We start from the raw sequence: 14,063 nt of genomic DNA, 5'->3' as shown, positions 1-14,063 counted from the left end.
ACAGTCTGAAATGCTGGTTGTGTTTAACACTTGAAAGCCTTTGGACTACCTCTTCTGTGGTGGTAGTGTGGCATTACTAGGGAGACTTTTTGGGGGGTTCCCTACAACCTCTAGGTAACTAACACTTTCTGGGCTAAATGTCAGATTTCCTTTGGTTTTATATGCAAGAAATATGTGACTTTTTACCTGATTCTTTCTGGAGTGTTTTGTTTTGTTTTTAAGATTTATTTATTTATTTATTTATTTATTTATTTATTTGAGAGAAAGAGAATGAGTGCAACCAGGGAGTGGGAGCAGAGGGAGAGGGAAACAGACCCTCTGAGTACAGAACCTGATGCAGGGATGGGGCTCAATCCCATGACCCTGAGATCACGACTGAGTCAGACACTCAACCAACTGAGCCCCCCCAGGCACCCCTGGAAGGTGCTTCTTAAGGAGTAGACATGGATGCTTGCTGTGTTGACATCATCTGCAGAACCTGTTTGGAGGGAGCTGCTGCTTCCCGTGTGTCCTGCAGGGACATCTGAAACCAGCACAACGTCGGTGCTGGCCCAGCAGGCCCTCCATTAGGGCTTCCTGATGGAATCGCATCAAGTGTTGCTCATGGGGACTCACTGTTCAGTAGAAATAATTCTCGTTTTACAGCCCTTCTTTACTGCTTTCCATCTTGTGAGCATAGGCAGTGTACATGTACATTGATTTCACTTTGAGGTTTCTTCTCTGAATTACTCTACTGGTCATTAATAAAATCGATCTGAGTAATAAGCAGCATGTGTATTCTCCAGTCCCTTTCAAAGATTCTGATGTTCTCTTCTGTCTTGGGGCTCCCTGGGCCACTGTAGATTGACCAGAGTTCTGGTGGCTTTGTTGATGTTTGTCTAACACGTGAGCAGGCCTGACACCTGCAGCTGCGCCTCCGAGCATAGTCACGGTGCTATGAGGCTGCTGTGATGGAGAGCACTGCTCTGCTGGGTGCAGAGCCAGGTCAGCAGCTGTGACAAATAGGAATAGGAATGGAGACTTCCTTTCTATGTCTGATATCACTGCCTGGCCCCCAGCCTGCCACATGCCCTGCTTGGGAATGTCAGGCTGGGGCTTCCACTAGCTCTGTGTTCTTGCCCATATTCTGAACTCTTCTTGCTGTTGGAAGAGGAAGCCTCCTCACCTGATTATGGGAAAGTCTTCATTGCTTCTGGTCCTCTGTGTGTCTTGTCTGAAAGGGCCGAGCTCTGGCCTCAGTATCTTCCCTGCAGCCCTACTTCCCTGTTTGCTCTTATCACTTTCCCAGGGCCTGCTGGGCCGGGTCTGCAGGTTGGGAGTAGGTCTAACATTAGAAGACTGCTCCAAGCATATTATGCTTTTAAATAATTATTTGTATCTTATTAATCATAAAAGCATTTGTATATTTTGGAAAGAAGCAATACACAGATGTGGGGCATTTCTTTGATTTAAACTTTGTCATGCTACAGTTTTAATTTACTTGGTACAAAAAAAAATTTACTTGGTACAGTAAATTAAACTATCTCTTTGGTTGAACTTTTCCTGTAAACTGGCTTTTTATCTTGGACGTATAGGAAGGAGATAGTTTTTAGAGGAGTTTCCAGACCCATTATACAACTAAATTACTCTCAAATGATATATGAGCCAATATTAATGTATTAATCTCAATAATGATTCCTCATGTGGGATAAGGTTTCCAGTGAGAAGTAAATTGAAATGATTGATGACATTTGTTTGTATGCTGTTTGATCAGTTTGGGTATAAAATTTAGTAGTTAGTATATAAATATGTTACTTGCAGTGTTCCTCACTATAGCCTCAGCAGTAGAAAGGGTGGTTATCCTTGATTAGCAGATAAGGAACCTGAAATCCAGGCATTTATCCTCTCAGTGAGTAGACCACCTACTGTGTGCCAGGCCCCAGGAATATGGGAGTGAACAAAACAGACCAAGGACACCCCCCAAAAAAAAACTCCACCAGGGGCCAACCAGTCCGGTAGAAGGAGAAAGATAATACACAAGATGCATGAGTAAACCATAGATCCATTAGCCAGCTTGTGGTAAGTGCTAAAGAGAGATATAAAGTGGAGAAGAGGTAGGACAAGTGGGCTTGGAGTGGCAGAAGGTCTCAGTCATGGATAAGGTGGCCAAGGAAGGCCTTGCTGATCTTTGAATAAAGAATCAAAGGAGCTGAGGGAGTGTGTTATCTAAAGCAATCTAGGGATATCTGGAGCCAAAGGGTCTCAAGCCTCAGGAACTGGAAGTACAAAGGCCCTGAGGCAGTAGCAGGGAGGCCATGTGACTATAGTGGAGCAGCCTACAGGAGACATGAAGGGGAAATGAAGTCAGAGAAACAACAAGGTCAGGTCATGTGAGACCTTCTGGGCCTTTTCAAGGACCTGGGCTCTTACTCTGATGAGACAGGGACTCTTAAAGAGATTGAGCAAGGAGTGCCGTGAACTGAATTTTGAAGATGGACTGGAGGGGACGCATGCAGACATGACCTGGAGAGGAACATTCCTGTAGGCATAACAGTGGCAGAAAGCTGCCAAACCTGCAGCTAAGCTGTGCCACTCTCTGTGCGGTATTAGAAATCACTGCATATTAGGTCTGCTTCTGTATTTAAAGAAGGAAGTGATGGTGTATGAGTCACAAGGAAACACATGCACAGATTCATGAAACACATAGTGAAAATCCTGGAGGCTCTCTGCTCTTTTATAAGTGCTAATTAAGCATAGATGGAGATTTTCATTCTCAAACATTGAAACTGTTACTGGTCAGGTCTGCAAAGCCAGCTACCCCAAGAGCAGGGCCTCCTTGTAGCAGTTTGGAGCTCCAGAATGCAGAAGAGGGCCCAGCTAATACTGGGGCTGGTAGGTGCTTTGACCTATGCAGCTCCTCAATGGAGCCAGGAAGCCAGTCTGCAATGTTCCAGGAGCTCCCTTGGATGCATAAGTAGCTGCCTCTCCTGTTGCTCCTCTGCCCAGGTGTGAGTACCCCCAAGACTTAATCCAAAAGGGTCTTAGCAGTTGAGTGGAGTCTGCCTCACACTGATGGTGGATGTATTGACATGGCCACGTGCATCTTTGGTGCTATTTATGTTCTGCCATAGTAACTTTACTGCCTTTTCACTTTTCTCCAGTTAGTCCTATAGTCAGCCTCAGACTTCCTAAAGGATAGCTTTGGAGAGAGGAATGAGAACCGTCAGGCTGGTGTGTTGTCCGGGCAATTTTTCTGCCTCTTACACTTTATCTTAATGCCTCACTATTTCAAGGATTTCTGTCTGTATAGATAAGAATTGGCATTCACTCTCCCATCAAATTCAAGGCTCTCCTGATTGGGAAACTTCTAAGAACTCAGGCTAAAGGTTTTACATCTTCTCTCTGCCTTCAAGTGAGGTGCTTCACTGGAAGTACTGGTGGCTGAGCTTCATTCTCTAATTGGAAGCGAGAGATTTTAGATATTCAAGCATTTTTATTAACAGTTACTTCATGATTTTATCTATTTTTAATTAACTCACTTTTATTCATTTATTTGGTTTATTATTAATAGGACTTAGAGGGGGAAAATGCTTCTATAAAAGCTTATTTGAAGTAGAGAAGCCAAATGCCTATTAATTTTCTATTTTTTCCTGACTTTGGGTTGTCAATATATGTGTGTGTGTATGTGTACACACTCTAAATTTGCTTCATTTTTTTCCTTTTTCTTTAAGATTTATGTTAGAGGACATGAGTGGGGGAGAGGGAGAGGGAAAAGGAGAGAGAGAATCCCAAGCAGACTCTGTGCCCAGCACAGAGCCCAACATGGGGCTTGATCTCACTACCCTGAGATCACAACCTGAGCCAAAATCAAGAGCCAGATCCTTAACCAACTGAGCCACTCAGGCACCCCATCAATTTGCTTCATCTTCAGTTGGTAATGATTGGGATTTCTGTTGGAGCTATGGTTTGAGGATGTGACTGGTTAAATATTATTGTAGGACAATTTTAGCAAAGCCAAACCAAATAAAAAACAATTTTAGGAAAATGAAAAGTTACCAGCTATAAATGTGTACATGGGTACAGTGTGTCTGGAGAGCATTTCAGTAATACTTATCAAAAGCCTCAAAAATGTGCACATACTTTTTGACCCAACAATTCCATCATGCAACTTTAAGGAATCTCTCACAGGGACAGTAGTCAGATATGTGCAGATAAGCCCATTCAGGGAGCTCCTGGCCTTGTTGTCCATACTTTCCATGCTTTGGAAACAGCTCAGACATTCAGCAGCAGGGGATCAGTTTAATTATAGCCCGCCCCATATGTGGGATTACTATGCAGCAGTTACAAATCCTGAAGTTTTGAAATAGTTAACGACATGGGGAAATGTTTATGATCTATTGCTAGAAATGTTTTTGAAGATTTAGAAGATGTTTATGCATACACAAAGAATTCTATAAAGAACAAGACCAATAACATTCTGCATTAACAAGTCATTTCTAAATAGTAATATTCATGAGGACTTAATTTTCTTCTTAATTTATTTCTATGTTTCCTCTGTTTTCTACGCTCAAAATATTTTTGCAATCAGGAAACAAATTCCATCTTAAGAAATGTTCCCATAGAGTGATTCAGTCCAACAGAAAATGTAATGTAAGCCACACACATACTTTAAATTAGCCACACTAAGAAAGGTAACAAAGAAAATTAATATATTTTGATAACCCAAAATATCAAAGCATTATCATTTCAACCTGTGATCAGTATTAAAAACTAAAGGATACTTGTTTTTATTTTTCATACTAAGTTTTTGAGATCTAGTATGTATTTATAACACATCTCAATTCAGACTGGCCACTCTTCCATTGCCCAGTAGCCATGCGTGGCTAAGGACCTCTCAGTTGGACAGAGCAGCCATCGAATGTTCTAATTCTGTGCAGCTAAGGTAGTTTACATGAGTAAATAATAAAGAAGTTTGAGGATAAATACTGAATATCATTCCAAAGGGGAAAAAAAAATCCCATAAACGCTACAAACAGGTAACAAAGCTTAATGTGCTAATTCAGTGTTTTCAAAAGTCAGGATCCTTTTTACTCTTTCTGTTTGGAGATTAAAGTATGATCTGAACTCACTAAATTTTCTCTAATTTAGCCAGGCATAAGCATATCCCATACTTGTAGATTTTAATTGCTATTTTAAAAAAAAATCTTCTAAAAAAAAAAATCTTCTAGAGAATACCAGAAATGTGAGGTCCTCAAAGGTTAACTCAGATCTGGCTGTAGTCTCAGGCCTGCTGTCAGTGGTTGAAAGACAGATGGCGGACAGACCACTTCTCCCCTTTCTTTGTACCTTTGCTTGCCTGATAAATCCACAGAGGTGGAGAATATAAATAAAAACACCAGCTTTAGAATCACAGAATTGCACTTAACTGGCTATGTGATTGAGCTTCAGTTTTTCCCATCTGTAAAATGGGCACAGGGCTGTTCACCTTGCAGTATTATAAAGCAGAAATGAGCTAATGGATGTTAAGCACTTACCACAGTACTGTTCACGTGGCAAGTACTGTTGTGTGAGCAATGGTAATGTGTTACTGTAGCATCCCTGACACAGCCTTTGGATTGCTGAAAGAGCATGAATTTTGTACATGTCTGCATCTGCTCATTGGACACCCTGATCAGAATTTGAAGGGTTTGTGGAAAGATAGCATATTTGTGACCTCTGTGCTGTTGTTTCCCACAATAAGCCAAGGCCCCAAGCTGGATCAGGCTGGAAGCAGTGGCAGTTATTCAGGGACTGGCTTCTGATGTGCATGTCACATATCTGACCTTTGGACAAGTCAAAAAGTGGTCTTTCCAAAGTGCATGTAACTGCTTGTCCTGATTAGTGTCTACAGGGTAGAAAATATCATGAGATGCATTGCCAGACCTTACCTTGCTGTCCAAGATGTCCCTGACAGATTGGCCAGGATTGTGTTCCCTCAAATGCAGTCTGGTGGCACTATTCCCAAAGGACAGGGATGTCACGATTTTCTCACACCACCTCCCTCAACCTCTTTCCACTCTTATCCGTCCTTCCCCAAACCCAGCTCATTACTGTTGGGAGTTCTGAGATCAGCTCAGTTCCCTAGATTTGAAGTGCTAGAGGCACAAGAGAGGGCCCACCCCAGAGCAGACCCTGAGAGAGTCTGTCCAGCGGCTCAGTACAGTGGCTCAGTACAGTGCTCAGTAGAAAATGCACTTTACCCAGTGTGGGTGTGGGTGTGGATGCCTGGACATATACAGACACATCCGTCTGTGTATATATCTCTCCCTGTGTATACAGATCTTGCTTTAAAACAGATTTTTTTTAAGTAGGCTCCACACCCAACATGGAGCCCCATGCCTGAACTTATGACCATGAGATCGAGACTTGAGCTGAGAGTCGGGTGCTCAACCCACTGAGCCACCCAAGTGCCCCAAAACAGAATTTCTATGAAACACTTGTGGTAACTATTTACAAGTCATTCAAATATTTACCATTACGTTCTGTTTCATTTTTTAAAAACTCAAAACATTATTTCACTGTGTGGATCCTGACTTGAATCTTGAAAACACTGAATGAGTGTATTAAAGCTGTGTTACCTATTTGTAGTGTTTATGGGATTTTCCCCCTGGGAATGATAGTATTTATTCTCAAATTTCTTTATTATTTACTGTACTTTGGCAGGAAGGCTTCATTCCGCCTTGTACCAGTATTTGTCTTTATAACCTTTAATGGATGTTTAGTCCAAGGAGATTCCGGGCCTTAGAGCCTGCCACTTGAAAGGGAATAGGAAAAGTTGCTCTCTGCGAGGCTCCGGGAGGTGACTCTAGAAGTCTGCAGTCTGCTGGCTCTTGAGTTCTGACATTCAGCATGGATTTTCACATTCCATTTGGGGAGATCTGAGGAATTCTGAACTCATGTGGAATTCCTTGTTTATTTATTTATATTTTAGCTTTTAGGAGCACCAGTCTTTCCAGGGTCCCCAGAAAAAGCTCATGACAACAGTTTGCTTCTCCCGCACACTTCCTAAACCCAGAGTTTTCCTTACAGTTCTGTTTCCTGGAAGCGTGGCCTTAGATGTCCTGCTGTCCCATGAAATTTAATTTGTCTTAAACTTATCCAAATCTCACCCCTCCAGAGCCAGACCGTCCTCTGGATCCACCTCACTCATTTCGGGAGAGCTGGCTGATGGTCTGGTCGTGCACTCTCTCCGCTGCCCCCTCACCTCCCACCCCTGATGACTTCTTTTTCTTGCTGTCAGCTCTCATCTCCTGTGGGGAGGCCTGCTGCCTGTTCCCTGCCACACCTGCATGGCTCCCTCCCACTGCTGATTGTGCAGGCAGCTGTTCCTTCCCAGACCCTGTGATCAATCATTGATTATTCGCTGCTCCTGCAGAGTAAACTCCCCACTTCTCTGCCCCCTGGCTTTGGCCTGCTCCTCCCACCGATGGTGCTGTTCCCAACCATCCCACCACTTTTCTCCTGCCTCTAATTGTGGCGTTCCTCTCTGGCCTGCGCATCCAGTGCTCTGTGCTGCTGCTGTGTCCTGGAAGCTCTCAGGGCAGGCAACGTGTTTACCATCTTTTTGCCCCCGACCCCCATCTTCCCTGGCACTTGTCCTTGCATGAGGGACGTCTCCATGTACAATTCCAGAACAGAGCAGTAGCCTGTCCTGTCAGTGTCTTTGTTCCCAGAAGCTGGGGGCAGGGGGAGGGGGGACAGGAGAGGGCAGGGGACCCGGCCAGAGGGCTGCTGCCTCTGTCCTGTAGTGGCACTCTGAGGATCAGACGGTCTGCTTGCTGTTTCCTTTTCTCACTTTTTCTCTGCCCTCTCAATTAGAAGCTCTCATCCACTTGAGCTTCAGAGACAAACGAACAGGAGCCATCTGCCTTTGCTTGCTGGACTCATTAACTTAAAGAAATGTATCCTGTTTACATTTCTGGCAGCATTTCTTTTATTTGGACGGTGGCCAGAGGCAAACAACTTGGCCCTAGTGGGTTTAAAAAAATAATAATAATATATTTTTGAAAAGAACTTTCCAAGTAGATATGCTATTATCTGATTGGGTGAACATTCTAGACCTTCACATGTTCTTCATGTCACTGTTTCATTCTGTAGAAAAAGCTAATTTGATCCACTAGCATTTTAGATCTATCTTGGCATTAGTATTTACTGTGGGAAGATTTTAGTAAGGAATGACTGAAAAGATTTGGTTTGATTAGGCGCTAAACTAACAACATTTATTTTGAAATGAGATAACAGGATTTGCAAGTTTTGGTCTCCGTCCAGTGAAACTGAAAACCCCCCAAATCTACATCCCCAGCAGACAGGGAATCTATTCTTTGACAAAAAGTTTAAAATGCTGGATTTATAAGTTGTCTTAAAAATGTACTCTTTGAACAGTTTCAAGTGTTACATAGTATCAAGATGAGGTCACCAAACTGCTTAAGACTTATCTGTTCACCTTTGGATAACTGAATAAAATGTATGGTTCTCAAAAAATTAATACTTCCATAACATTGTTACTGAAAGAACAGCTCTCCTTAAAGCTATCAATGAGACAAGCAAGTTGTCTTCTGCCTTAATTCTTTTCTTCTTTTTCTTCTGAGTGTATATGGATTTTCTGGGCTTTACATTTCAGGAAATAGGTCTTTTCTTACAAAAGAATGAGGCAAGGTGTTTTATTATTGTAGTGCATCCGCTGTACAGTAGTATCTTTCTTTCAAGACATTAGCAGCTCTATATAATGATGGTGACATAAGCAGCTCTATATAATGATAATGAGAGCCATCAGTTCTGCTAAAGTACAATAAATAGAAATTCTCCAAAGATTTTATGCTCTCTCGAAAAAGGAAGAAAAAGAAGGCTCCAATTTTAGGCAAATGTCCCAAAGTAGAAACCTCTCCTTTATCTCAGTTTTGGGTATTCAGAACAAAGTTGGCAGACAGTAGTTTTTCACTAGGATAAATTTTAAAAGGCAAGAGGGACCTCTTTTTTCTTGTTGCTTTTTCCCCTCTAAATGAAGAGACTAAGATATAGAAAACAGACCGTAGCTAACTGGCATAAAGTTCATCAGCAGTTTTGTCATTTCCCTGGGTTTTTAAAAAGAGAAATAAGGAGCCTTTTCTTGGTGTTTGTGTGAAGTTAATTTGGACCAGTTCCAGGCTTGCCTGGGTGGCAGTGTACAGTGGGAACACAGGCTGCTTTTGGATGGACCAGGGTTTTCTAAGCCAAACCTGTGTTCACCCCAATAATTAGGGAAGGCCTGGTTTGTGCCGTTTTGAAAGCAGTCTTGGAAACGATCACTCAGGCTTCTAAGTCCATTTTGATTCCCGGCCTTCATCTCAGGCATATAAAAATGAAACTCCCCAGGGAGCAGAGGTTCCGTTTCCCTTCTGAGTGAAGATGTGCTACTTGTGAAGCTGGACTGTTTTAATGTGTAAAAAGAGCACTGAAGTGATACCTGGTGTGTCAGACCGAATTTGCTGAGTGTGATTTGTGCGTGTTGGACCATCAGGAATGTAGGTGGGTTGGTTACCAGACTTGGGGCTGGGGCTGGGGTGGGGGTGGGCCGAGGTTCCGACCCAGCACTTTTGCCAGTTGAGGGGCCTCATGTGCCAGGATGGTGGGGAGCTATGTCTGATTTATATGAAGGTGCTGTGACCTGTAAGACAAGAATCTTACTGGAGAGATCTCTTCTACCTTCTCTGTATGCAGACATCTTTCTGTTGTGCAGAATGTGGAGAATATGAAACATCTTTGTTTTCTTGGGTTCTTGAAGCTTTTCAGTATTGTCCTTTTGGGCAGATGGGAGTTTGGTGTGACGTTGTCAGAAAAAGTAAGGAGATGGGAAGGACCCAGAGACAGGAATGGGGTGGTTGGGACCCAGAGGGAGGAGAGCTGAGGATTTATTCAAGTCCTCTTTCCCCACTGGGTGGGTTCTAATCCATTGTTGCCACTTGTTGATGTGAACCTGCTCTTCAAAAGCTCACTTTGAGACCCATGAAATCGGAACATTTATTGTCATGGCTGCTGGTTAACTTTTTTTTTTTTTTTTTTTTTTACTTTTTATTTTGAAATGATTATAGGTTCTCAGGAACTTGCAGAGATAACAGGGAGGGCTATCACACAGTTTCCCCCAGTGGTTACATCTTATAGAACTGCAGTGCAAGTGTACCACCAGAAAATTGACACTGCTGGTGTCTGTGTGTGTGTGTGTGTGTGTGTGTGTGTGTGAGTGAGAGAGAGAGAGAGATTCTGTGACATGCTTTCTCCTGTGAGGGTCTGTGTAACCAGCCCATCTCAGCTCCCTCACCTCCAGGATCCTCCAGCTACCCTAGCACAAGTCACCCGCCCTCCTGCTTCCTCTACCATCCCCAGTCCCTAGCAGCTGCTCATTTGTGTTCTGTCTTTATAACTTTGTCACTTCAAGAATACTCTATAAACGGAATCACGTAATAAGTGACCTTTTGAGATTGCCTTTTCTTACTCTGCATAATTTTCTTTTTTTTTTTTTTTATGGTGAAAAAATTTATATTTAGATTTATAGCCGGCTGGACTCAGTTTAGATGATCCCAATTTTGTTGGCAACATCCAAAGCATCATAGTCAGGAGCCAGTCGAACGTATGCTTTCTTCTCTCCGTCAGGCCTGATCAAGGTGTTGACCTTGGCCACATCAAGGTCATAGAGCTGCTTCACAGTCTGTTTGATCTGGTGCTTATTGGCCTTGACATCCACAATGAACACAAGTGTGTTGTTGTCTTCTATTTTCTTCATGGCTGACTCAGTAGTTAAGGGGAACTTGATGATGACATCGTCATCAAGCTTGTTTCTCCTGGGGGCGATCTTTCGAGGATATTTGGGCTGCCTTCGGAGACACAGGGTCTTGGGTCGTCGGAATGTAGGTGACATGTGGATCTTCTTTTTTTTGTGACTGTGCATGCCTTTCCGCACCGCTTTCTTAGCTTTCAAAGCCTTTGCTTTGGCTTCGGCTTTGGGAGGGGCAGGGGCTTCCTTCTTTGCCTTCGGCTCCATCTTCGTGAAAGGGCTCTGCATAATTTTCTTGTGATCCATCCAGGTTGTTGCATGAATCAAGTGTTCGTTTCCTCTTACTGCCAAGTCCCATTCCGTGGTGCAGGGGCTCTCACAGTGTGTGACCATTTCTCTTTTTAAGGACTTTATGTTCTCCAATAAAAAAATAAAAAATAAATTTAAAAAAAAGGACTTTAGGGTTGTTTCTAGTTCTGGGCTGTTAGGAATAAAGCTACTCTGGACATTCTTGCACAGGTTTTTGTGAGGGCATACATTTCCATTTCTCTGGGTTCATTTCCCAGGAGTGAGATGGCTGGAGTATGATAAGTATATGTTTAATTTTTTAAGAAACTGGAAAATGGGGATGCCTGGGTGGCTCAGCAGTTGAGCGCCTGCCTTCAGCTTAGAGTGTGATCCTGGGGTCCAGGATCAAGTCCCACATCAAGCTCCTTGCAGCGAGCTTGCTTCTCCCTCTGCCTGTGCCTCTGCCTCTCTCTCTCTGTGTCTCTCGTGAATAAATAAATAAAATCTTTAAAAAAAAAAAAAAGGAAATACTGGAAAATGCTTTTCCAGAGTGGCAGTGCCATCTCACACCCCCACCAGCAATCTCTGTGTCCTCACCACCATCTGGTGTCATCATTCATTTTGTTTGTGTTAGCTGTTATATAGTGTGTAACAGGGGTGTGGGGGTTGCATGAGTGGTTCGGTTGGTGAAGCATCTGCCTTGGGCTCAGGTCATGATCCCAGGGTCCTGGGATCCAGCCCCATGTCCAAGCCTACTTCTCCCTCTCCCCCTGCTCCTGCTCTGTCTTCTCTCTCTGAAATAAAATCTTTAAAAAAAAAAAAAAATGAAAATAGGCTCAGTTTTTTTTTTCTCTCTTTCTCTCTCATCTTTATACCTTATATTTCTTTTCCTTACCATACTGGCTAGCACTACCAGTACATATTGATTGGCACTGCTAAACGTGGGCATCCTTGTCTTGTTCCAGTTATAGAGGAAGGGAATCACACCTTCACCATCAGTTACAGCAGTAGCTGTAGGTTTTGTCAGTGTTCGTGAAGTTACGGAAGTTTCTCCTGCATTCTTAGTTCTTGAGCCTTCTTATCATGAATGGGTGTTAATTTTCTTAATTCATAGGTCTTTCTCTCCAGCTAGATTCCAGGTTTCTGGAGATCAGACTCTGCTTCATAAACGTGTTGTTATCCACCATGCCTAGCTAGGTGCTTTACCCCGAGTAAGCCTCGAACATGTATTTGTGGGTCAGTAGAAATGGGTCTGGATCCTGATGGCACACGAGTGTGGGCTATAAGGAGGGAACTCACAGGAACGCCTCTCACCAGCAGTCCTGGTCTGCTGGGAAAGATGGAAAAGGAAAGATGGCAGCTACTCTCCCTGGTCCCCATTACCATTCAGCACAGTGGTTCAAGGCAGAAATGGGAGGTGTAGGCACCAAACCACCGCTATAGCAGAGATACAAGGAAGGCAGAACTGATGAATCTGCCCTGACTCGAGTGTTGGAAGTGAAACTTTTTAGGGTAACTGCCAACTACAAACCACTGAGGTGTACACTTTAAATGGGGAAATTGTGTGTTATGTGACTTATATCCAATAAAGCAGTTATTTTTATTTTTTCAAAGCAAGTGCCAGGTGGGCAGTTAGGTCCTGTGTTCTCTGCACCAGGGTCTGAGTTACTGCTCCAATTGTGCTGGGCCTGCCACACCACCCTGAGTCCAAGAAGGCTTTAATGCACAGGCCAGGCCCCCTGCCGTTCTTTGCTGGGTGCAGTGTTCACTGGGTCCTCTCAGAAACTTGCTTAGATACAGTATTGCTAATTGGGAAACACTAACCTAAGAATGATGAACTGGACCTGCTTCCCGATGGGGCTGTTGTCCCCAAGACCATATCTCCTGCAGCCTGAACACCTCGGCTCCTATATTTGAGGCAGTTTCTCCATCCCTTTGGCCCATCTGTGAGATAAGAGAGGGGCCAGAAATACATTAACAGTGAGCAAGTAAGCAAAATAATGAAAACGGTTTCGCATCATCACCAGCAGTGGTGGTATTAAATCTAGGATGTACCCACCCCCAACCCCAAAGCCCTGTTTTGTGAGGGGAGGCTGCTTAGCTGGTGGTTCATTTTGGTTTTGTCCCATCTCCATATTGCTGGTCACCTGTCTGTGTCTCTCCACTTGCTTTTAGCTGGAACAGGCAGTTGTGTCCTCCTGATGTCAAGGAGCTGCCAGGTGTCAGCGAGTGAAGACCTGGGCACCTTGATGAAACGAACCAAAAGACAGGTTCTGGTTCCCAAGCTGGGAGTTTCCTGCTTGATGACAGTCGATGCCCGTGCTGAGATTCTCTGTTGTGAGGTCGTCTTGGAAGCACAATTAAGCCCTTTCTGTCTCTTTTATCTCATAGGGTTCAAGGGTTCTTGTCGATGCCCGAGACAAGCTTGGCATTCCATGGCAGTATTCAGAAAATGAGAAGCACGGCATGTTCCTCCTGGCCTTTGAGAACAAAGCGGGGCTGCCGGTGGAACCCGCCACCTTCCAGCTCTACGTCCCCGCTCTGAGCGCTCTCTGGAGGGACTCCGGCATCAGGGAGGCTTTCAGCCGGAGGAGTGAGTTCCAGCTGGTGAGTGAGCCATGCCTGGGCGGCACGAGTGTGTTCTATGTGGCTGATGCTAACCTTTAGCAGAAGTTCCTTGAAGACTGTCCGAGCACAGGCAAGCTGCAGATTGCTGTAAATCCTAATGTTCAACAAAAAACATGTAAGGGAGGCAAATCAAGCTATCTTTAAATGGTTCAAGAGGGGCAGCATGAATTCAGGCTGGCTGAGTCAATGTTTTGTTCAAGGAGTACAAAAGACTCTTAAAATACTAAAATGTGGTGTAGCTTACGAAGCTCAAAGTGTTTAAGGCTTGTTCATAGCAGGAAATTACTGTCTCCTTAGAACCACTTTCCAGCTTGTACTGTGTGGCTCCTTGGGAGCTAATCTCAACCTTCCCAGTTCTTTTCGGATTCTTTCCTTCCATTTT

General features: G+C 43.7%; 1 protein-coding gene and 1 pseudogene across 3 annotated transcripts in view; one reads left to right on the top strand and one right to left on the bottom strand.

Annotated features, from left to right (window-relative positions):
* GNA12 (G protein subunit alpha 12) overlaps window positions 1-14,063 on the top strand; it is a 107,281-nt gene that overhangs the window by 32,079 nt on the left and 61,139 nt on the right. For all 3 annotated transcript variants that reach the window (XM_072836817.1, XM_072836816.1, XM_072836818.1), the window contains one exon: window positions 13,445-13,660. In XM_072836817.1, the coding sequence (XP_072692918.1) occupies window positions 13,445-13,660 (216 nt within the window). The remainder of the gene's footprint in view (window positions 1-13,444; window positions 13,661-14,063) is intronic.
* On the bottom strand, window positions 10,513-11,039 carry LOC140638820 (large ribosomal subunit protein uL23 pseudogene; annotated as a pseudogene).

The sequence above is a fragment of the Canis lupus genome, chromosome 8 (assembly GCF_048164855.1).
Source record: "Canis lupus baileyi chromosome 8, mCanLup2.hap1, whole genome shotgun sequence".
NCBI classification, from domain to species: Eukaryota; Metazoa; Chordata; class Mammalia; order Carnivora; family Canidae; genus Canis; species Canis lupus.
Note: the sequence above shows the minus strand (reverse complement) of the source record. Positions and strands in the feature narration are given on the sequence as shown.